This window comes from Lynx canadensis, chromosome A1, assembly GCF_007474595.2.
Source record: "Lynx canadensis isolate LIC74 chromosome A1, mLynCan4.pri.v2, whole genome shotgun sequence".
In the NCBI taxonomy this organism is placed as follows: domain Eukaryota; kingdom Metazoa; phylum Chordata; class Mammalia; order Carnivora; family Felidae; genus Lynx; species Lynx canadensis.
In genome coordinates this window covers 117,858,918-117,883,594 of record NC_044303.2, presented here as the reverse complement: position 1 = coordinate 117,883,594, position 24,677 = coordinate 117,858,918, and the positions used below count along the sequence as shown (strand labels likewise).

The following is a 24,677-nucleotide window of genomic DNA, read 5'->3' as shown; positions in this document are numbered from 1 at the left end:
CATCTGTCCAAAACTAAGTTCCTGATCTTCACCAGAAAATCTCTGCCACCTAGTTTTCCCCTTATCAACCCGAGACAAAAAGAGCTAGGAATCAATTCTGACGCCTCACTTTCTCATATTATATATCCAATCTATCAGTGAATCCTTGAAGTTTTACCTTTAAGGTAAGTACACAATGTGACCACTTAAGAAGATTCCAACTGCAGACATGCCGGTCCAAGCCACCTGCACTTGTCACCTGAGTGCTGCAATAGTCTCCCTTCTTTTTTTTAAAACATTTTCTTGGTACTTTTTTTTAAGTTTATTTGAGAAAGAATAAGCAGAGTAGGAGTTGGGGGGGGGGCGTGGGGCAGGGAAGGGGTGGAGTGGGAGAGAGAGGGGGAGAGAGAGAGAGAGAGAGAGACAGTGAGAGAGAGAGAATGAATGAATCAATCCCAAGCAGGCTCTACACTGTCTGCGCATAGCCTGATGCGGGGCTCGAACCCACAAACCGTGAGATCATGACCTGAGTTTAAATCAAGAGTCAGACGCTTAACCGACTAAGCCACCCAGGCACCCCACTGCAGTAGTCTCCTAACTGGTCTGTTTCTACCGTTGCTCACACACTCTCCTAAAACCTAAGACCCTATCACACTTCTGCTCGAAGCCCTCCAAAGGCTCCCATCTCAGAGCAGAAGCCCAAGTTCAAGCAGTCAGCCTCTGCTATCCTAACTCTTCCTACTCTCTCTTCGGTTCCTACTGGCTCCCATGCTGTTCCTGGAGCACTCCAACATGCTTCTTACTCCAAGAGCCCTTGCCTCTGCTGCCCTCTCTATTCAGACTCTCTTCTCTTAGGTGCCCACATGGTACACTCCCACACTGCCAAGCCTTTGTCCCAGGGCTATCTTGATGATAAGTCTTCTCCACTCTTTTAAAATTCCAACATCACTCTGCCTCCCCGATCTCCCTATTTCCTCAACCAACTTCACTTCTGATCAACCATATTAGTTCCTTAGTGTCTGTCTCCTTCTACCAGAATTTAAAGTTGCATAAGGGGAGAGATCTAGGTCTGTTTTATTCACTGCTACATTCTCAGCACCTAGGAAAACAGGAAGGCCCATCATAAGGTGTGCAATAAATACTTGGTAAGCAAGTGAATGAATACTAGGAACATAGCAGGCTGCAAGAAATGGAGTGGGAATGGGAATAAGACACGCATCATCATCTAAATTTCCATGCACTGACATTAATATTAGTTTAGTTTGTTGGTTCAGCGAAGGGGGGAAAAAGCCAAGCAAGGGAAAAAAGTAACTATGTTGACTTAGTATTTACAACTTTGGGATCAGAATCTCACTAAGTTTTCAGCGTGCACAGTCCTCTCCGAGGCGTCCTGTGGCTCAGAGAAGTATGCGAATCCTTGGGAGTGGCAAATCTTTAGGCGACCTGAATCATTGCGCAAGGACTGGACTGTGAATGCTGCAAGTGGATAATTAGCATTAACCTTTGTTAAGAACATCCTCAAAGCCAGCTCTCTGACCACAAAGGCCCAGCCTGGTTTGCTGGCTGATTTTTTCATTGAGCCAAAGTTCAGGGAGCAGACTATTTGGCTCTTCTTTCCAGTATCAGATGGTGCCGGTGTTACGACTTATCCGTCACACTTAGGAGCTTCAAATATAACAGTCTGTTTACCAAGGGATGCACAAGTGACACTTTCTATGTAACAACTGGATGCCAACTATGGTTCAAGTATAGTTTTAAGTGGCCTCACAGTTTGGATAATACTGCTGCTCCTGCCTTGATGATGTCGTTAAGTTGCCATTCTACCTCCCTGTGTGGATAGCGGACTACAATCAAACACAATGAGGAAAATGAAAATCCCAGAAATAAGCCTGTTCCTGTAGCAAAATAAAATACTGCTCCTCTCTTAATCATGTACTGCATTTTTAGAACATGGAAACTGCTGCCACCTGCTGGCGATGCTTACGACAAAGTAATACTTGGTGGGCTCTCCAAAATTTCCTTCCAAAGCAGGCCAGCCACATGGATTTATGATTATTCTATCTAATCAACTCTACTTTTCTCCTAACAACAACAAAAAATGAATCTTAAGGGGCGCCTGGGTGGCGCAGTCGGTTGAGCGTCCGACTTCAGCCAGGTCACGATCTGGCGGTCCGTGGGTTCGAGCCCCGCGTCGGGCTCTGGGCTGATGGCTCAGAGCCTGGAGCCTGTTTCCGATTCTGTGTCTCCCTCTCTCTCTGCCCCTCCCCCGTTCATGCTCTGTCTCTCTCTGTCCCACAAATAAATAAACGTTGAAAAAAAAATTTTTTTTAAAAAAATGAATCTTAAGTATATTAAGGGATTTCTAAAGTAAATTAGAACCATCTACTCCAAAAATATAACCCCGCTGGGGCACGTGGTGGGCTCAGTCAGAAGAGTATGCGGCTCTTGATCTCGGGGTTGTGATTTCGAGCCCCACGTTGAGTGTAGAGATTACTTCAATAAATTTAAGAAACAAAATGACCTTGCTGACAATACTAGAGGACTGGGAGAGTGGCTGCCAAGTCTCTTCTCCGTTATCCATCTCCTTACTTGCTGGCTGCGGTATTTAGCTGAGACTGCAAGCTTGCCCTCTCAGGCCTGTGGGTCCGGACGACCCACAAGTCTCATCACCTTACCCAGTTTAGGGGTACCTGGCTGGCTCAGTCAGTAGAGCATGCGACTCAATCTTAGGAGTTTGAGTCTGAGCCCCATGTCAGGTATAGAAATTACTTAAAAATAAAATCTTAAAAAAAAACCCAAAAAACAAAAAACTTACCCAGTTTCACGATTTCCTCAATAAGCTGATTTGGAAAATGACCATAACAGGTACATTGCCTAAAATTCCATACAAAGCCAGTGAAATGTCCTGAGAAATAACGGATTTAAAGCTACAAAAAGACCTCAAACAAAATGTTCAATGATTTGCTGAGCCTGCTAGGATTAGGTCATCAGTCTTCAAGAAAAGGTTTTCAGGAGTACCAGGGTGGCTCAGTCAGTTGAGTGTCCAACTCTTGACTTAGGCTCATGTCATGATCTCACAGTTGTGGGATCAAGCCCCGCGCTGGGCTCCTTGCTGGGCACGGAGCCTGCTTAGGATTCTCTCTTCCTCTCCCTCTGCCCCCCATCCTCTGCTCATGTGTACATGCAAAAAAAAAAAAAAAAGAAAGAAAGAAAAAAAGAAAGAAAAAAAGAAAAAATAAAAGGTTTCAGCTCGTGACCAACCCAGGTACATCAAGATCTAATGGCTGTTTAAGTAATATTAACAAAAAAAATGGATGGGATCTTGACTGTGCCAGCCAAGAGGAGCCTAAGAAAGCGTGATGACTAAATGTAATAGGCGGTATTCTAGATGGGATCTGCAAACAGCTCAAGGTGATTAGGAAAAAAACTAAAGAAATCTGAAACAAGTATGGACTCTTGTTACTAATAATCAATATTTGTTCATTATTGTGACAACTGTATCATACTAATGTTAAGATGCTAGTAATAGGGGGAAGCCTGTGTGGAATATAACAGAACTCTGTACTATCTCTGCAATTTTTCTGTAAATCTGAAACTTCTAAAAATGTTTACTTCAAAAGAGAATGGGACAAGATGCAATTCAACTGACAAAGTGGGCCCTTAAGTCTGTTCAATCACAACCTTAAAAAGTCACAAAACTTGTATTTTGACTTTGCAAGTTATTCTGTAGCTTATTTTCATTTATCTGTTCTACACTCAAACCTTTTATTTAAATCAAGAGATGCAACCTCTTCAAACTACACTTTTAAACATGCTGACCTGGCAGTCTGTACAGGGACCCTTTGCTCTCTCGTGCCCACCAAAAGGATACATGAGGTTCATGTCAATTTATGACAAATCTCGGCCCACTTGTAACAAAAGGCCTTCATGAAATTAAACTAGGTACAACACTCCTTATTCTATCATATAGTTTCTTGATATACCAACCTTCCACAAAGTCATGTATTTCACAGGGCATGTGTGGTTACCCCAATCTTTCATTTTACTCAGAGACAAAAGTACTCTACCCAAGGGGCGCCTCGGTGGCTCAGTAGGTTAAGTGTCCAACTCTTGATTTTGGCTCAGGTCACGGGGTCGAGCCCTGCATCAGACTCTGCACTGACAGCACGGAGCCTGCTTGGGATTCTCCCTCTTTCTCTACCCCTTCCCCCCACCCACGCATGCACTCTCCCTCTCCAAATAAATAAAATTTTAAAAAGTACTCTATTGTGCTCGCTTTGGCAGCACGTATATTAAAAAAGTACTCCACCCAGAACTGTACCATCTTTTTTTTTTTTTTAACTTTCCTTAATGTTTTTATTTATTTTTGAGAGGGAGACAGAGTGTGAGCAGGGGAGGGGCAGAGAGAGAGGGAGACCCAGAATTGAAGCAGGCTCCAGGCTCTGGGCCATCAGCACAGAGCCTGATACGGGGCTCGAACTCGTGAACCGCGAGATCATGACCTGAGCTCAAGTCGGTCCCTTAACCGACTGAGCTACCTAGGCGCCCCAGGAGAACTTAAAATAACCTCGTAACACATGCTTCAAAAATAAGACTTTATAAGCCCTATTGTCTTTGTTATAATTGGATGGTGAAAATTTTGTACCTAAGGAAGAAAGGATGGAACATTCAGATGAACAAACAAGTCTAAGACTAACCACCTGTGTTTTTTAAAATCGTAAAGAGAAACCTCCCATTTCTTTTACAGGAGTGCATTATAAAGCTTTCTTTCCTACTTCCACTTTATCAACAACATAATGTGCAAAACCCTAAAATAAAATAGTCTCTAGCAAATACCAACTAGTCCATGAACTAAAGAACTTCTGAGTGGCTACTAGTGAAAAAATCTCAACTGAATTCCCATTCCATCACAGAGCCACTCTTCTTAGGTATATGCTGTGTAAGTGTTTTAATTTCCATTTGTTATATTCAACTTATTCTTTAAGAAATTAACTTTAGTTCTGGGGCACCTGGATGGCTCAGTCGGTTAAGTGTCTAACTCTTGATTTCGGCTCAGGTCATGATCTCGCAGTCTCATGGGTTCGAGCCCCATATCAGGCTCCAAGCTGATGGTGCAGAGCCTGCTTGGGATTCTCTCTCTCCCCCTCTCTCTCTCTGCCCCTCTCAGAAATACACAAGTAAGCTTAAAATATATATATATATTTATATATATAAAATATATATATATATATATATATATGAAATTAACTTTAGCTCTTATATAAAATGTGCAAAACGAAAGCTCATGAACCATATGGTTGAAACAAAATATGGGCCCTAAAAACCTAAGTTCAGTCACGAGTCTGGATAAAAGAACAGGTGCTATTCCATGACTTTTTTTCTGTTCACTTTAAGAATATGTGTTACATGCCATAAAGTTTTTTAAAAATGTGATCAGTTGCCTTGGAGACAAAACAGCAGCAACTCTGCTCTAATTATAAGACAATTTTTAAATTATTTTTATTTTTAAGATTAAGCAGCCTCATTGACAATCCAGAAACAGTCCTTGCTGACTCTGGATACACACACATAAAATGGTTAAAAGTGATTCCCCAATTTTCAATGACAAGTTGGGAAAAAAGAACATGTTTACAGCTGCAGCTGTATCCCTCTGTCCTCTTTTTCAAAAAATCATTTTGCTACCAAGCCATTCACCAAACCACAAGGAAAGACAATTTTTCAAAAAGCCATCAAAATCCAGAAACAGGGATCTAGGAATCAAGCCAAAATTATCCCCCAAAATAGTGCTGTTGCAAAAAAGGGTAGGAAGCCAAATTTCCATAGCTCATTAGAGAAGACCTTTAAAAAGAATTCAGAAAATTGGGACTCGAACTACAATGGTGGGGAGTTCAAAATAGAGGTAATTTTTAAAAATGCAGCTTGTACAGCTTGGGAATATATTAGGCTTTCTCCTATTCCAGCATAAATAAAAATATGAGCTGCTGGAGTTAATATTAAAATTGTCCTTACTAATGGAAGGTAGGGCATGAGTGAAGGGAGAGAGCGTAGAACAAAAGGTAGCAAAGACAAGTCATTTTGAATCTAGGCTCTACCGCCCAGAAGAGCTGAATAGGATTGAAATTCTTCTGAGCCAGTATCATTAAATTCTAGACTGGGCTCAAAACCAGTGAACTATACCCCACTAATAAATACCAGCTGGCCCACAGTGTTTTTGGCATTAAAAAGATTTTTTTAATTATCTATAAATTTCTATTCTGAAAAGCAGATCAAAATGACACTGGGTCATCCAATCAGTTACTGACTAAAAGGGCTTCCTCAAAGAAAAGTCACTTGGCAGAAACTTAGGGTGAAAGGAACATGACATGGAGTAAATGAGATCAGGCTCTTGGTACAATTTTAATAAGGCTTCTTTCTACCTACCCCAGTCATAAGGAGCAGTACTGAGGGGACTCCCCCATAATGTCTTAGAGGGATGCTTTCAGATAAAAAGGTCTATAACTTTAACTCTTGACTCCTCTCTTCACCTAAAGCTTGGGGAAGAAAATAAATATTTACTTTTTAACTATTCAGAGCTTCGGGCACACTGTAGTATTTAATATTCTCTAGTTTTCATTGAACCTTTGGCTTATAATTTTCTCTATGTTACATTGAAAAATGTGTGCATGTGCCTTTATCAGTAGTATCACATGGAAATATAAACCTTGTTCTTCCACATCTTCTACAAAGGATGAGTGCATAAATGGTACCCTAAATAGCCTGCAAAACTATTTTGTGTACTTGACACAAGATTTGGGTAAACCATTCCATTTCCTTATCTTGAGCAGGAGTTAACTAGTCTTCAATCTCATCTTCCCAAATATCTCCATTAACATCCACAGCATGGAACAACCTGGAAGTATAAAATACATTTTTATGCACTTGGAAAAAATATAATCTCTTTCCTTCTCTCAAAATTACCTTCTGCACTCTTCTGATAACATCTTTGAACAGCTTTTCCTTTCTCTCAATCACTACACTGAGGAGGGCTGAAATATGGGTCCCTCTGAACAAGCTGTCTTAAAGTTTACAAGAATAGCCCTTTTCGGATCCAGACAAACTCTTTAAGGCCAAGGATTAACAATAATGGGAAATGGGTATCAAAAACCTGATACTCAATGTGTACAGTAAATGGAATAAATCAGGATTAGGGAAGTCAGGCAATCCAGAAGAAGGTGAACTCTTCTAAACCACTGTAACTCTATCACACGTGAGTCACTCTACTCGGCCTCATCACCCTTGCATTCTCCCCTGGTAGAATGCTTTACAGTTGCCAACTCGTTTTTCTTTCCAATGTTACCTAAAATTCATGTAATTTTCAACACTAGATTTACAATGGTTCACGCAGAGAACCTGTTTCTTCAACTTTTCTTACAGTTAGGTAACACCAATGATTTTAGGTACTATACATATGCCTCTTAAGAAAGATCATAAACTGACAGTGAAATGAGAGCTGTTGAAAAACAGGATATTTTCATTGTGCCAAGAAATCACCCCAGATATTACTTACTAATCACACACACACAAAAAACCAAAACCTTACATTTTTTAAAAATATATTTGAGAGAGCATAGCAGGGGCAGAGAGAGGCAAGATTCCCAAGCAGGCTCCACACCACCAGTGCAGAGCCCAATGTGGGGCTCAAACTCAGGAACCTCAGGAACTGTGAGACCATGACCTGAGCTGAAGTCAGACGCCTAACCCCTGAGCCACACAGGCATGCCAAGAAAACTTACAATTACGATGGAGCAAGCAATAGAACTGAGCAGCATACTAACAATGGGAGAGACTGACATTACGGACCTAATGCGATATAAAATGAAGTACACAAGTATTCTTGTCAAAAATGTTAACTCTAAATATATTCAAACTCAGTCTAGACCTAACTTCCAATTTACAGGAAAGAGAGAGGACAGAGTAACTAAAAGACAACATGGAGAAAGAAAACTCTAGAAAGTAAGATGTTCTATAGGACAAGTGGCCTGGACTCTCTAAAATGTCAATGTTTTCCTCAATGCATCCAACAAAAAAGGGTGAGCAGGGCCACCTGGATGGCTTAATCGGTTAAGTGTCCAACTCTTAATTTTGGCTCAGGTCATGATCTTGAGGTTGGTGATTCTGAGCGCCATGTCAGACTCTGCACTGACAGTGAGGACCCTGCTTGGGATTCCCTTTCCTTCTCTTTCTGCCCCTCCCCTGCTCACGTGCACACTCTCTAAATAAATAAAACTTTTTTTTTTTTTTTTTTTTTTAAGTGGAAGGGGCCCCTGGGTAGCTCAGTTGGTTAAGCCTCCGACTTTGGCTCAGGTCATGATCTCGCAGTTTGTGGGTTCCAGCCCCAAGTTGGGCTCTGTGCTGACAGCTCAGAACCTAGAGCCTGCTTCAGATTGTCTCCCTCCCTCTCTATCCCTCTCCTGCTTGTGTGCTCTCTCAAAAATAAATAAATAAACTTAAAAAATAAAAAAGTGGGAAAAACTCTTCTCTATTAAGAGACTAGAAAGACAAAGCCAAATAAAATGTTTGAATTTGATTATATTGTGGCTCAATAAAACAGCTTTAAAAGATATTTTTAGGAATCATTGGGAAGTTTTAAATATGTTTATTAGGAGATAATATGCCACCATCACTAAATTTCTTTAAGTACTATGTTATGTAGAAGAATTTTCTTATTTTAGGTGATAATGTGGAAGTATTTAGAGATAAAGTATCCTATCTCCAACTTAGAGTCAAGTATTAGAAAATAAATACGGCAAAATACTATCAATTGTTCATTTTGGTAGAAGATATCCCATTAACCATAGTCTTTCAACTTTTATTTATGTTTGAAATTTGTCACTGAGGAAGATAAAAAATAAAATTTCCCAGTGGCGTATTTTGAACATAAACTCACAAGAAAATATAGAAGTCCATATATGTGAGAAAATATATAAGAGAATTCTCTAAGAAAAATGGTCCAAAATCTGTTTCTGAGACTACAGGATTATGTATACGTACCGATTAAAACACGGGGAAGCAGGATCAGTGAAATGTTTATAAGGGTTTGCTCTAGAGAGAGAACCCATGCAAATCCAACAGAAATATTGCATACATCCAGTACATGTCATCTTGTTACATCCATCTAGTTTCTGGTGGGAAAGATGGAAAGAGAAAAATACCAGGGCTATTAAAGCAAAAGAGGAAAGCACATGCCAAAAAGATTCAGTACAATGTCCTCCTCGACTTCTCCTTTTACCCCGTGCAGGGTTTAAATATGCAGGGAACATGCTGTAACTATTACACATTACAAGTAGAATATAGAAAATATTCAGCAGGTGTACCTACAACTAGATACTTAGCAAAACTTTTCTGATCAACAGGAGATACAAACCAAATGTGTATATTATACGTGGAACATGTAGTTTAATCTAAGTAAACATTTGGTATCAAGTCCTCCACTCTAACATAGGGCTGAGGCACGTCTGAAGTGGTTCAACAGAATGCCAGTTTCCTTAGTGGAGTAACTGGAAAATCACCACCAGGTTCAGTTCAGATATAATGGATCAGAATGGGAGAACCAAATGCAAAGATAAATTCTGATTTTAAAACATTAAGATTGTGTCAAGAAGCAATACATTTAAATGTCTATTTTGGCTCAGGTTAATAGGAAAATGTTTCCTAAGTGTATACTTTGTACGCAGGTGTGTTAAATTCCAGGATAATTAGTTCTAAGAAGTCAGGCGTGAGTTTTTATATCATGGAGATGAGGTAAGAGTTGATTGTAGCTCTACTGTGGCTTCTTCATAACCCATTCCATTTTGATGTGAAAACAATGTGAGAATAATTTTCACTTTGTGAAAGCATTTTGCAAGGGAAGACTACATCCACTTATGGTCAATATTTAGTAGTGAATTTGCATCTTCCAAGTAAGGTTTGATAAATATGTTTCCCTAGTCATAAATAATAGGCTTCTTCAGGCAATCGTAACGAGCTTGCAAATCTGTCTGCCAAGTCTGTCCCGAACCTTTACCTCTATGGGAGTCCCACAACACGGGCAGCTCTTTGAGTTCTTTTCTAGCCATTCCTTACTTTCCATCTCTTCCAGCGCCTTCTGAATCACCCTCTTGCCATACCTCTGTTCCAAAAATCTTTTATTGGCCTCATCTGCTTGCAGGTACTCATTTCGTAAGTCTATTAATTTCTCTGGAAAGTGAAATGGAAAATTAACTTTTATACAACTTTGCAAAGCTGACTAAAAACCATTTAAAAATGGTCATAACCCTTTGATTATTCAATAATGTTATTACTGGGACTTTAATCATAAGGAAATAATCCAAAATGAAGTTATATGCACGGAGATGCATGTAACAATGGCAAACAAATTAAAGTCCAAGGGAATAACCACAAGTGAAAGGGCCAGTTAATGGCATCATTTTTAGTTATTAAAAACTTCTAAATGAGGGGTGCCTGGGTGGCTCAGTCGGTTAAGCGGCCGACTTCAGCTCAGATCATGAGCTCGCGGTCCATGAGTTCGAGCCCCGCGTCGGGCTCTGTGCTGACAGCTCAGAGCCTGGAGCCTGTTTCAGATTCTGTGTCTCTCTCTCTCTGACCCTCCCCCGTTCATGCTCTGTCTCTCTCTGTCTCAAAAATGAATAAACGTTAAAAAAAATTAAAAAAAACCCTTATAAATGAGATGGCTACAACTCAACTAAAATACTCATTACAGAATCCAGAAAAGGGCATATTTTAGGTTATAACTAGGTAAAAATGACACATGTACAAATAACAAAGAACATAGAAGAATCCTCCAGCTAGAGAAGTTGGACTTGCTCAAGGTATTAGAATAAGAGGCCATCTTTCTCGTTGACTTTGAGTTAATAACGTTGACATGTTTGTGCAACCAGCGGCATACTGTTAAAGAGTGACTTAGCTAAAAGACACAAAGGTTGAAACACACACTCATTTTCCATGAAGTCAGCATCATTCACCCTTTGATAATAACAAGGCCTACCAAATAAACAAAAGTATCTTTGGCTTAAGAGCTAAGACTCTTCGATTCTGTATACAACAAAAGTCAACAAATAAAACTTGCCACCCACAGGTACTGCAAAGTCCCTCCTGTCAACGTTTCCCCTTGATATTCTTCTCTCTGGCTGCACAGCTCTATCACTTAACTCAGATGTAACAGGCAGCCAGTCCCAAAGGCTTTACTTGCAGACAAAGGCTTTCGTTCACATTCTATTACCATAGTTTTTCAACATTTTCATTGAAAACCTCTCTCAATAACGTTATAATTATTTTATTAGTTTATTTTCCTCATACTCATTAGAGGTCTTTTTATGTAGTGAATCTTTTGGGGAAACTTTCTTTCTCTGTATCGTGCATTCCCATGGCTCCATCACCTCTACTTAGAAGCTGCAGACCTGTATCTTTTTATCCTGTCATTTTTATCCCTCTAAAAATTCAAAGCACTTTTGTGTTCCCAGATATCTTAAGAGCAAAGATTATTGCACTAAAGTTCTCAAAATAATTGTATTTTATGTATTTTATATAGTACTATCCAACAGATAGATATACAAGCATGAATAGATACAGAAAGAGATTCTTTATTTTGCTGAAGCCCCCAAGCCCCTTTGATTTCTTCCACAAATGTTATGAAACACCTGAAACACACCTCAGCTCCTCAATGATAAGGTTATACAAGTCTAAAGCAAAGGCTTCTATTATACTCTGGTGAAGTCTCCATCCCATCTGCCCATATCTACTATAAGACTCTGCTCTAGGCAAACTGGAAGTATTCACTCATTCTCCCCTTAGGGTTACTTTCTTGGAGATACTGACACTCTGCTTACAATAGCAATTAGGAACCACAGTAATAATGGCATTAAAGGTTACCATTTTGCGTTTTACACGTATTAGCTCGTCATTCCCAAACTATGTTGAAGAACCAGTATTTCCCCCACCACTCTGCCAAGGACCAGTATTTTCACAAAATACAATCAAATGAATTATTAGACAAATAATAAGACAAAAAAACCTAAGCTTAAATTTTTATTAGATCGGACATAAAATTACTCTGTGAAATCACTGTAACTTCCTAGACCTCTCAATTTATTTATCTTGTCACGGACTAGTTTAACAACAATACCAACTTCGAGGAGCACTACAATAGTTTATCCTGACAATAGCCCTATGAATAGTAGCTATTATCATTATCCCTGTTAGTCTGAGAAAGACTAAGCCATCAAAGTCCTGTCAAACTGAGGTCAACGCCTGATTTCTCAATCCTTATTTAGATCAGAATTAGCAAACAGGTTCCACCTCCTGTGTCCACTTTAATAATTGGTGGCTTTCTGAAGCACTATGTGTTGAGGAAGATTCTGAGACTTTCCTGGGCTCAGTGACAAAGAACTTGATGACTGATCAGATGTATGTGCCATGGAAACAAGACTGGCAGCTAAGATGGTCTGCACTTGCCAACTAGGAGCTACATTACTCCACGTTCATAGATAGAAATGACCTTGCCATTCCTTCTCTGTAATGGTCCCCTGGTATCTGCATGGCCATTTCCTTAGTTCCTTCTTCAAGTCTTTATTCAAACCGCTTTGCCAGAGAGGCCTTCCCCTGGTTTCCCTAAGTGTAAAACCTCAAGGCACTTCATATTCTGTTCCTGCTTTATTTTTTTTCCTCCATAGCACTTATAACCATCTAATATCATTATTGTTCTGTTTGCCTACCCATTAAAATATAAGTTCCATGAGGGTATTTGGTCACTACGATATCCCCAGAGCCTAGGACAGTAACTGAAACAAAAATATCTGTTGAAGGAACACTTCCAAATGGAAGGATTGAAGTGATAAGGATTTTTTTTTGGCGGGGGGACAGGGTGGGGGGTGGCGGGTGGCAGGTGGCATAGAGGATAGGAGGACTGAGTTGACACAGTTAACACTTACCAGCAGTTACCTTACATGGAGAGACCCCGTGGTAAGTCAATCTGCACAAGGTACAGAAGGCAAAATTGCAACTAGAGCAGATGCCCATGGTGCAACCGGGCTCCTGCATCACAGGCAACTGGCAGCAGGGGCGGGGACAATACACCACATCTGCCATCAAGTCCAAGGTGGACTGGAGGAGAAGGCGGTCATAGCGGGCAAATAACTCTGTTTCCACTAGCTCTTTGACCTGGAGGAAAAAATAAAACACGCAAGTTTAATGATGCCCAAACGGTCTGATTCTGGGGAGATCCTTAAAATGCCGGTGCTAAGTTCACATGAATCAAAGCACTCTATCTCACTTCAACGTTTTTATTTATTTTTGGGACAGAGAGAGACAGAGCATGAACGGGGAGGGGCAGAGAGAGAGGGAGACACAGAATCGGAAACAGGCTCCAGGCTCCGAGCCATCAGCCCAGAGCCTGACGCGGGGCTCGAACTCACGGACCGCGAGATCGTGACCTGGCTGAAGTCGGACGCTTAACCGACTGCGCCACCCAGGCGCCCCGATCTCACTTCAAAATCAAACCAAATGTGACAAGTCTAGACCCTGACTGAGGTGGTAGTTATATGGGTCTACACATGTGTGAAAGCTGAGCCAACGTACACTTTAAATGGGTATAGTGGGGGCGCCTGGGTGGCTCAGTCAGTTGGGCGTCTCACTTTGGCTCAGGTCATCATCTCACGGTGGTCTGTGAGTTCGAGCCCCATGCTGGGCTCTGTGCTGACAGCTCAGAACCTGGAGCCTGCTTCGGATTCTGTGTCTCCCTCTCTCTCTGCCCCTCCCCTGCTCAAGCTCTGTCTCTGTCTCTCTCAAAAGTGAATAAACATTAAAAAACAAAAAATGGGGGCGCCTGGGTGGCGCAGTCGGTTAAGCGTCCGACTTCAGCCAGGTCACGATCTCACGGTCCGGGAGTTCGAGCCCCGCGTCGGGCTCTGGGCTGATGGCTCAGAGCCTGGAGCCTGTTTCTGATTCTGTGTCTCCCTCTCTCTCTGCCCCTCCCCGTTCATGCTCTGTCTCTCTCTGTCCCAAAAATAAAAATAAACGTTGAAAAAAAAAATTAAAAAAAAAAAAATGGGTATAGTGATGGCTTAACAAAGTTGATTTAAAAAAAAGAGTCAAGCCAAGTACCCTGTCCCTGATTGTTACCCATTCCAAGGATATGCTCTTCAGATCCAAACCTCACAAAAAGGCAGGCTAGTGATTCTCCAGGGTTGATGGGATCCGAGCAGATAAACAAAGTAAATCACCAGAACACTTTATAATTACTTTTCTAACACTCATCTCTGCCAAGAACTTCCCATTCTAAGTCCAGCAAAGGAAGCATTTACATTGGCTTCAACAATAAGACCCCAGCATTCTTGATGGATACAGTGAAACTATTTGTGGAATGGCTCCAAGGCCTCAGCCTGGCCTGATGAGCCCTAGCAAGGAAAATCCTGAGAAAACATCTCCCTTTGGGAAAGAGAAATGGGAGGCAGCTTTGAAGAGAGTAGAGGATTACCTGACCAGGAGTGGCCACCGAAGGGCACTTGGGTTCTGGGCAGTTGAGGCACTGAACTTGGCCATCTCTGATCTGTATTTCAAAGTAGTCCTTTAGACAGGCTTTGCAGTACACGTGCCTGCACTCCAGGAAGTACATGCATTCGCTACCCAGCTTCTCACAGAAACAGATATTGCACAGGAACAATTTACTGTTAAAGCATTTAATCTGCTGAGCTTGATCGAAGTCCAAGATTTCCTGGATCAGACTCGACAGCGATTCCACATCCTGCACCGCTCGCTCATCCACAACTTCCTCTTGGTCAACATCGGATCCAGCAGCTCCTCCAAAAGCTAGGTCTGTGCTGGGGGAGGCTTGAGCCATCCTTCTCTGCACCTTTTTCTGAGAACCCATCTTGAGCTCAAAAGGAGAGACAATATTCAGGTACGCTAAGGTCTCTTCCTTAAGAAACTGCATCCAAGCAAACAGGACCACGCTGCCACGGTGTTCTTCCCACAGGTTGTCTAAGTGCTTGCAAAGAGCAGACAGCTAGGAGGAAACACACGAGGGTGCTGGTGAGTTTGGAAAGAGGAGGATACTGTCAACTCCTCATTTCTCTTGAAATCTTTTTAACCTCTAAGTTAGGCCCTTACAATTCCAAACATGTTTTTTGTTTGTTTGTTTTACTGCTGTGATAAACTGTGCTGGAAAGAAAGAATATTCTTATATTCTTAAACTATCCAACAATGTGAGTCACAGCAGAAAACAAAGTCAAAAACTAAAAGAAGTACCATGAAAACAAGAGACATGGCAAGGCTGTGAAGGGCACAGGCTTACATAGGGGCCACTGAGGTGGAGGAGTTTTCGATTCTTTATTTGTTCTTTGTTTTAGTGTTGCTACGTATCTCATGTAGGAGAAAGAGAGCTAATTTTAAAATGAACTATTCCTATTCCTTTGGAGTCCTAGCCCTGTAGGTACCCTGCATAATAGAAAGAGGGCAGTTTAAAAATATCGTCCAAGTTTTTAATTCTAGCTTTCAGTCCTATCAAACAGCCAACTCAAGAGAAAGAGTCACTAACAGAATCCAACCTCAGAATCCTTGTTATTCAGATTTATAAGCTGGTTTTAACTAAGCAATCTGAGCTTACACCAGATCCTGGTTAATGAAGGGACACAGAATGCTATGGAACCTGGACACGATTATAAGCCCTCGACATGATTCGGCTGCCATAGGGAAAGCTCACACTCTCTAAGCTGAGCAACCAAATTTAAACTACTTCGACTTTTCCTCTTTAAAGGTGGTGTGTTCAATTTGAAAGGCAAATGTAAGAGGATTTTCCATTAGAAATGTAAAATATTGGTAAGTAGAGCTCAGGAATTATAAGCAGCTTTTCTTTTTAGCTAAACACAAAAAATTAGCCTTCCAGATGCAGACAAATTTTGTAAATTTAAATAACAAGTGAAAAAGGACCACATTTTCTGTTCCTTGCTCTGCACAGTGCCATTCACTAAACCCTATATAAGCACGAACTTAAACACTTCCTGAACTTAAAAACTTAGGATGTTAAATACCGTTCAAAATGCTTTTTCACATGTACATGAATATGCTTATAAGATCAATCATACTTTTGAGAAACCTGCTGAAATGTGTAAAATGTACTAAATACGAAAAGGGAAACTCTGAGTGCTATTTGGGCCACCAAGTCCAATGAAGAACCATTCTCAATCCTCTTTTTTTCTCCACCCCTTCTCAAAAGGGGCAGCTGGGGTACACATAAATGTAAGGAGTAAAGAATAAGAGAGAGACTGTGTATGTGTATGTATATATATCGGGGGAGGCATAATGGAAAATACTATGAGGTTAAACCCACTTCCCTTCTACCAACCCCAATCCAGTGACAGACAGGACCATGTGTCAACTTCACTATCAACAGGTGACATTCACAATGTCAAGGAAGCAGGGCCCAGCAACCAACAAGAATTGAACCAAGAAGGAATACAAGGCCAATTAAAAGATCAATTACACACATAACAATTTATCTGACAGGGAATCCTACTGTTATTTCAGCTGTAACACATAAAATAACAAACAACCCTCCTCTCCCCACACTCCCAAAAGCCAGCAGTAAGGAGATGCTACTTGGCTGGAATCTGAAACTGCAGCCATGCACTCAGTTTATCTGTCCTTGTTTTGTGCTTGTGTGTAAGTGTGTGCACACAGGCATGGATACAAAGTATCAAAAGCTCTCTGGAGAAATGTGATTATAAATATCTAAATAATTCAGTCAGCTTTCAGTGATCTAAATGTCAAACAGCCTTGACATTCTTGGGCAAATAATCCACTGCCTTGCATGTATTGCCTCTGGCCCAGATATCAGAATGTAAGGTAATAATACTCCTTTCTATTCTACATGTATTATCCTTTTGTAAAATTTAATTTTGTTTTTAAACCATAAGCTCAATTTTACAAAAGCACTCAAAGATTAGACTAGTCAGTGGGGTGGAATAAAAACTCCATGATCAAACAGGAAAACCTGACAAGCTGTTCCTTGAGGTCAAGGAACTCTGACAGCTTTTGTCTTAATATACATCAGCCTATCAATCTTCATCACGACTTGTAGAAAATTAGCTGCTATTGATCCATTATCTATCTCAGAGGGCTTTATATTAGCTTCAAGTCATACTTATGTCTCAATCAAGAGTCGAGGTTATTACTTGAAAAGGATATATAAGCCGGAGGAAATGAAGGCTTCATAATACAAGGTTCGTAATATAAGGTCTCAAACCTTCATGAGATAGAAGGTACAGCAAGAGATAGGAGACCTCTTCGTGACATAGGAGATACATACACATTTCTAGTTGTGTGTATTTACATCCATGTGAGACCAGTCAACAATTATTTGTTATTAACATACAGATCTCTAAAAATAAAAGCACTTACTCTGTTTACGTAGCTAATTTGTTTATTATAACTACATCAGCACAACTTTAGCCCTCCTAATTACAGTTAAATCTTTGATTTAAGGAATGGATAAGAAACTAAGAAAAAAAAGGCATACCAACATCTAAGGAAAACGAGAAGGACCTTATAGTCTCTATTACAATACAGATTAGATGGGAAAAATAGCAAGAGAAGAAAAAATATATATACTTGATTAAAAATTACTCATACTGCAATTCACAATGATCAGTCATCCTAATTACTGCCGTTCCTTTCTAAAACACCACTTTCAATTCATTAACATTAGGTTTCATGAAGGCAAGGGGAAAAAATTACAAAATCAAAGCCATTTGTTCTTCATGCACTGAATTCAAGATCATCAAGGTAGTAGTCTTCAATTAAAGATGATTTTTTAACTTTCTAAAAATGGATAGGAGAAATTAAGTTTCGGGTCTAACCTGAGTTGGTGACAGCCATTTGCCACTAAGTGTGAATGAAGGTGGGGAGGAGGATGGATAATCTGGTGGCAGTTCAAAGTTCAGCACAAGTGGAGGCAGAAAGCAAATGGTGTATTCAAAGCCACTATTCTGGAGACACTCATTTGAATTGCCTGAACCAAAAACAAAAATTAGAAAGAATCAGTCGGTCAACACTTGAGTGTCCATTACTATTGAGCAGGTGCTCAAGAAAGACTAACGCTTTAGCTGAGGGGATAAAAACCCTCCCCCAAAGCACCTTCTATTTCCTAATTATAACTTCATAGCCACCACCTTTAAAAAAAAGAAAAAAAAATCTTATAAACCCCTGAAAAATCTACTAAGCACCATGACATTTCTAAGGAAGACACATAACTTACTCTTGTACATACTTGTGAGTACAATTCCTAACACTAATAAGTAATACACAATGTTTTCTTTTGTTGTTGTTTTACAGTAGATGATTAAAGACACTATCTAGAGAAAAGGATTTTTATTTCTATCCAAGAGCTATGACCTACTTAGACCAGCATATGCCAACTTCCCATGAATCATAGTTGGAAGAATTTGTGCCAACACAACGATCTCAGGCTCGAGGGCAAGATACAGCACACAACACTCTCACAAAGTTTCATTTTAGATTATTACACTTACTTTCTTTACTCAATGCCTTTATAGTAGAAACATTTTGAGAAAGTGTGCATCAAAGTCTTCCGTGAACGTCTGTATCAAAAGCAGCAATTTTTTATTTTTGTGTGTTTTTTTTCTGAAGCAAAAGGTCACAGAGTAACAGCACGTCACAGGCTTATGGTAGTTGAAATGATTCTGGAAACCAAATAGTATTGACAACCACCACGGTACTTTAAAACTTTCCAAGCGTTTTCATGTACATGATGTCATTTTCTCTTTTATTATTCCTGTTTAACAACTAATGACTCATAGCTGATAAACTGCTAGTTAGAAGATTAGGATGCATGAAATATGCAGGATAATATCCCAATTCAGTGGTCAAAAGGCAAATCAAATTGAAAACTATGCGCCCTCAGTCCAATTTTCAATTAAAACAGGAACATGCATTAAATCTGTAATACTACCATCTATCACCAATGCCTATAAACACAAGATGGTAAATAATTTAGGGTACACTAAGAAATCGAGAATAACTTTTATTTAGAAAAATCTGCTTAAGAGAGTATTATTAACTAACCGCTCACGAATATCTTGAAATTCTGCGGCAAGTCCAAATAGATCCTGGTTTCTCCACCTTGGACAGACTCTGCTTTCCTAAATTCATCTCCATCGTAAATACTCGCCAGGGCCAGCAACTCATCCTCCTGAGCTTCTCGGTCTTCTGACGACATTTAATTTTCTGGAGCTGAAGTTACGTTAATCCAAATCAGTTAAGAATAGAAAGGGCAGAGAGTTTGGAAAAATCTAGGGGCAATCCCCACCCTCACCCCCCAAAAAAGGTTAAAGTTCCACCCAAAAAACTGCAAAGAATTAACCAATATTATCAATCTTCTGCTCAACTAAAAGTGATAGACATATCTAATACTCCAGTACCTTTGCAATAGTAACAGCTTTTTCAAAAATGATGATTGTGGTGCTTCTAAGTGCTGACTGTAACAGACACCAGAAATTTAGGGAAAAAAGGCATGATCTAAAAAATTTTTAAAAATTTTCAAATTATTCTGACTTGTCCACCAATCCTAGCAAATTGCCTTGCTCACAAAATTAGTCAAAGTAGGGACCCCTGGGGGGCTTAGTTGGCTGAGTGTCTGACTCTTGATTTAGGCTCAGGTCATGATCCCAGGGTCATGGGATCAAGCCGTGTACTGAGCATGGAGCTTGCTTTTGAGATTCTCTCTCTCCCTCGGCCCCTCCTCTGCTCACACTCTTAAAAAAAAAAAAAAAAAAAAAAAGTCAAAGTATATGTAATATACTTACTAAAAACAAATGAATTATTATTTTTTTTTAAGTTTTATTTATTTAAGTAATCTCTACACCCAATGTGGGGCTTGAAGTCACAACTCCGAGAGCAAGAACCATAAATTCCTCCAACCAAGCCATTCAGGCATCCCTAAATGAATTTTCTAAATCCCTAAAAGTCTCTAGGGCAGGTTTTTTTCAACCTCGGTACTACTAACCTTTTGGAACAAACAATTCTTTGTAGTAGGAGGCTATCCTAAGCCTTACAGGATATGTACCAGCATCCCTGGCTTCAATCTACTAAATTTTTCTTTAATGTTTATTTATTATTGAGAGACAGAGAGCATGAGCATGGGAGGGGCAGAGAGAGGGGGAGACACAGAATCTGAAGCAGAGACTCCAGGCTCTGAGCTATCAGCAGAGCCCAACACAGGGCTCAAACCCACAAACCACGAGATCATGACCTGAGCTGAAGTCAGACAGTTAACCAACTGAGCGACCCAGGCCTCCCCCCCTCAAGGCTTCAACCTACAAGATGCCAACATAGTCAAATGTGCCCCCCAGGGGTGCAGTGGGGGATGGCTCCCAGTTCAGAACACCCTGTTCTAGAGAATGTTACAGGGACAGATACTATATAAGAGGATTAGATAACTGAGGAAGCAGCAAAATAACATCAAATTTTTCTATTTTTTAATGTTCATTTATTTTGAGAGAGCACAAACGTGCCCAAGTGGGGGAGGGGCAGAGAGACAGAGGGAGAGAGAGAATCCCAAGCAGGCTCCACACTGTCGGTGCAGAGCCCAACAGGGAGCTCAATCTCACTCACCAGGAGATGATGACCTGAGCTGTTATCAAGAGTCAGATGCTCAGGTGCCCCTAACATTAAACTTTTAAAATACCACCAGACTTATTAAAAATAATTTTAAGGTCTACCATTATTTCAGGTGAAACTAAGAATGAAAATATGCTACAATTAAAATGTAAAATCGAGGGGCGCCTGGGTGGCGCAGTCGGTTGAGCGTCCGACTTCAGCCAGGTCACGATCTCGCGGTCCGGGAGTTCGAGCCCCACGTCGGGCTCTGGGCTGATGGCTCAGAGCCTGGAGCCTGTTTCCGATTCTGTGTCTCCCTCTCTCTCTGCCCCTCCCCCGTTCATGCTCTGTCTCTCTCTGTCCCAAAAATAAATAAACGTTGAAAAAAAAATTTTTTTTAAAAAATGTAAAATCGATACTTTTTAATCGCAGCAACTGAAAGATGCACCACAATTTCAGGTAATTTAAATGTGGAAAAATATGTAATGAGAATCTGTGAAAATTACTTTATTAAAACAAAAAATTACCTTTCTGTCAATTAAAATACTGGACTATAACTGGATTTGCAAATGCCCCCTCTTGACTAACATTTTTAAATTTAAGCATACACAATTGAAAAGTTAGGACATTATAAAAGGTGACACTTCAAAATTTGAACAAATTAATTTAAAATGATTCCATTTAAAAAAAAATTGTTGGGACACCTGGGTGGCTCAGTGGGTTAAGCGTTCGACTTCGGCTCAGGTCATGATCTCACGGTCCGTGAGTTCGATCCCCGCATCGGGCTCTGTGCTGACAGCTCAGAGCCTGGAGCCTGTTTCAGATTCTGTGTCTCCCTCTTTCTCTGACCCTCCCCCGTTCATACTCTGTCTCTCTCTGTCTCAAAAATAAAATAAACATTAAAAAAAATTAAAAATAAATAAATAAATAATTAAAAAAAATTTTTTTTTTCCCCAGCAGATCGTCATGGTTCTGCTTAAGCTACATTCCCATCCCAAAGAGAACACACTAACATATTCTAGTTGAGATGAGTTAGTACCTGTTATTAACAATCAGAAGAAAAGGCTATTAGCAATGCAGTCTGTCTTTCAATTCAGAATGTGGAATTCATGCAAATCCCATTTATTCTCCAGGAGGTGGAGATAAGAGTGTCGAAGCTGGATAAAATGCCAAGATCTGGAACTCATGCTAGATACACTATAGAAATCCTGCCATCTGCAGAAAAAAAACAAAAACAAAAAACCCCAGAAGATGGTGTCAGGACCCTCTCCAAATTTTAATTCCAAAGTTCCATTATTACCAGTTAGGTCAAACACATCCTAACATATAGTCAATCTTAATCTACAGCTGCCTATTACTTTCTTTAGGACAGCCTAACAGAGCCATGTGGTTAAAGGAGTGTTTGCAAGGCCCCAGCAGTGTGAGAAGCCTTACCTGACTGCCCTCAGCCCTGGGAGGAGTCAAGGTGGAATACCAACATCATATGAGAGTTGAGCACACCATGTCTCATAATAAACATCTAAGCATCTTCTTGGATTTGTTTTGTTTTTGTTTCTCCCTTCCTCTTTGGCTTCTTCTATTCTTTCATTTTCTATCCCCCTCCAGTTCTTCCTCTTACCTGCTATGAAATTAATCCTGCTAGGGACACTCAACATCAGGTCAATTTAAGTGTGACAGCAAGATATTTAAAAACAGAACAAAAGCGTGCAAAGGTACACATATACACACACTTTCAAGTTCTACTTTGAAAATTTTAGAGCCAGACTTCTCAACTGGGAGTAAATGGAAGTGGAGGGTGGTCGATAAATGGGTTATGGAGAATCCTAAGAACACTCTGAAGTTTTACGTAAAAATCCTGTAAGAAACGGTAATTTTGAAACCAAATTCTCAGATGTGTGACTCCTAAATAAACTAAGAATGAAAGTCACAATCAATTTACATTCATTGAGCGCCTATTATATATTGTATTAGGTCCTTGCACATTACCTTATTTAATGCTAAACAATTAAGTTTCTGTTTCTTCCAGTGTAAACATTTGTAAATGGGGTGAGAGATGATTTTATAATGATTCAGGTTTTAGGTTACTCTTCTCCATCTTGTCTGCACATGGGAATCACCTGGGGAGCTGCTTTTTAAAATCTCAATACCCAGGCCATTAAATCAAGAATTAAATCAAGCATCAGTAGTTGCCCAAGCTCTCCAGGTGATTCTAATGTGCAGCTAGGATTAAGAAGCTCTACTTCAACCAGAGTTTCCCATCCACAGCTTCTCAAAACCTACCGCACAAACCCCAGCTTCTGAAGCTGCCACCAGGTCCCAGTGCCTTAATTCACATGACAGACCTACATTTCATTTTCATTCTATCCACTCAGCTTTCAAGACTCATCTCCAAAGACCCTATTCTATGTAGAAATTTCAATTAGATGTCCTGTCTTTCTTTAAAAATCCAGCAAACTTTTTTTTTTTTTTTTACGGTAACTTTTCTATGACATTATCACATCCCACTTTGCATTACAATAGTTTATGAACTTACACTTTCAGGCCACATTAGCTCCTTAAGGGCAAGTTTCAAGTCTTTTGCATCAGTGTGTTGCTCTCAGCATCTAGCAGTGCCTTGCGTTTGACAATGGAGACAAATATGTAACTGAACTGGTGTAAGATGCAGCGTGCTGAAAAGGGGGACCAGAATTCTAAGGTTCAGTGACTGCTTTGCTACAGCCCACTAGAAGCAGGAGTCACAATAACACCGAGAAAAGTAACACTGAGTGCTTACCGTGTGTCAGGCATTGTGCTAAGCACTTTAAATGCATTAACTCCTGGCAGATTCCCACAGCCCCACGCAGCAAGTCCTCTATTTGCATTACACGGCTGAGAAAAATGACAGTTTAAGTCCGTTTCCGGCCCAAGGTCACACAGCTAATATGTAACTAAATCGGGGTTCAGACCACTGTTTCTTCATCTGTAACCCAGGAACGAGACGAACCCCCGCGCCATCCGACAGGTATTAAGTTTACTATTAGTCTCGGCAAACGGAAACTGCTACACCAGCGAGGGAAGCCTTCCTCCGCCGGGTTTCCCTTCGGCCTGCGAAAATCCTACTCATTCTCCCAGGCCACACCGTGCAAAGTATCGAGCTGGGGTCAGCCCTGGCTCCGGAATCAGCACGCCGCCGAGGGTGTCCCCACCGCTCACCACCCGGGGTGCTGAGTCGTTGTTGGTACGACTCACCTACAACCCGGGGGCAGGCCCCAGCCTCGCTACCTGCCCCGGCGCTCGGACACAGAGGACGCTGCAAGAACGTGAGGTGTGAGCGAGACCCAGGTGTCCCGAACCAACAGGGCCTGGGCCTTCCCCTTCCTCCTCTGAGCGCCCCGGGTGGGAAGAGGGTTGGGATCTTAGCCGGACCGGGCTGGGGACGCCCTGTCCCAGGTCTGGGAGGCTCAGGCCCACTGAGCAGTCCCGGCCCGGCCGCTCTTCTCTGCCTCGCGCGCCCGGAGCTCGGTCCACACCGTCGCTTCCGGCCACCCCGCCGCGCCGGGCCCAAAAGTTCCGCCCTCCGCCCTAGCCCTGGTCCGCTCACCGCCACCGCCGCCCCGGCCTGGAGACGCCCGGCTCAACCGGCGCTCGGCACCGCCTCTTCCGTGTTTGGAGCTGTCAGCTGAGCCGCGCGGATCCGGCTAGCGGCCCGGCGAGGGGAGGGCTTGCGCAGCCGCCGTGACCGCCCGGTCCCTCGGCCGCCCCCTGAAGGCCAAAGGCGGCGGTACTTGGGCGATCGCCGTCACCACTCTCCCCGCCTCGCCTGGTAAATTTAAGTTTGCCTCTGGAGAAGTGGGTAGAAATGCAGATTCTGTGACCAGGAGGTTCCTTTCCGTAGTTCTGGGATAGGCCCTGGAATTCGAAATTTTGCCAATCCCTAGAGGTGAAAGGGAGACAGTTCTCTATCCAAGACAGACACTCCTGTAACAATCTCAGACGTGCTCCTCCAGGTAGAGTAAGCAAGGTTCCCCCATCCAAACTTCTCAGAAATGCTGCCCATCTTTGGGGCACCTCCT

The 24,677-nt window shown here is 41.3% G+C and overlaps 1 protein-coding gene across 9 annotated transcripts; it reads right to left on the bottom strand.

Moving 5' to 3' along the window:
- Positions 1 to 5,450: 5,450 nt before the first annotated feature.
- Positions 5,451 to 24,275, bottom strand: RNF14 (ring finger protein 14). Of its 9 annotated transcripts, none has more exons than XM_030320386.1 (11): positions 24,206 to 24,258; positions 23,399 to 23,493; positions 23,159 to 23,294; positions 21,665 to 21,840; positions 19,093 to 19,260; positions 17,868 to 18,019; positions 14,489 to 15,016; positions 12,945 to 13,173; positions 10,022 to 10,194; positions 9,010 to 9,140; positions 5,451 to 6,868 (listed from the first exon to the last, which is right to left on the bottom strand). In XM_030320386.1, the coding sequence occupies exons 5-11, from the start codon at positions 19,244 to 19,246 to the stop codon at positions 6,811 to 6,813; spliced, it is 1,425 nt and encodes a 474-aa protein (XP_030176246.1). In that variant the 5' UTR covers positions 19,247 to 19,260; positions 21,665 to 21,840; positions 23,159 to 23,294; positions 23,399 to 23,493; positions 24,206 to 24,258; the 3' UTR covers positions 5,451 to 6,810. The 9 variants fall into 9 exon arrangements, with proteins under 9 accessions (XP_030176246.1, XP_030176249.1, XP_030176248.1 ...); XM_030320389.1 differs by lacking the exon at positions 24,206 to 24,258 and adding an exon at positions 22,060 to 22,246 and having other exon boundaries at positions 23,399 to 23,847; XM_030320388.2 differs by lacking the exon at positions 23,399 to 23,493 and having other exon boundaries at positions 24,206 to 24,267.
- Between the last annotated feature and the right edge of the window lie 402 nt (positions 24,276 to 24,677).

What these genes read in the sequence shown, in the direction of transcription:
- RNF14 (XM_030320391.1), bottom strand. Translation starts at nt 19,246, where the DNA reads ATGTCGTCAGAAGACCGAGAAGCTCAGGAGGATGAGTTGCTGGCCCTG. An exon ending in CGGTGGCCACTCCTGGTCAG is followed by an intron (nt 13,174 to 14,488) that starts GTAATCCTCTAC and finishes TTTTTCCTCCAG; the next exon opens with GTCAAAGAGCTAGTGGAAAC. An exon ending in GCTTCCCCGTGTTTTAATCG is followed by an intron (nt 6,869 to 9,009) that starts GTACGTATACAT and finishes TTATACTTCCAG; the next exon opens with GTTGTTCCATGCTGTGGATG.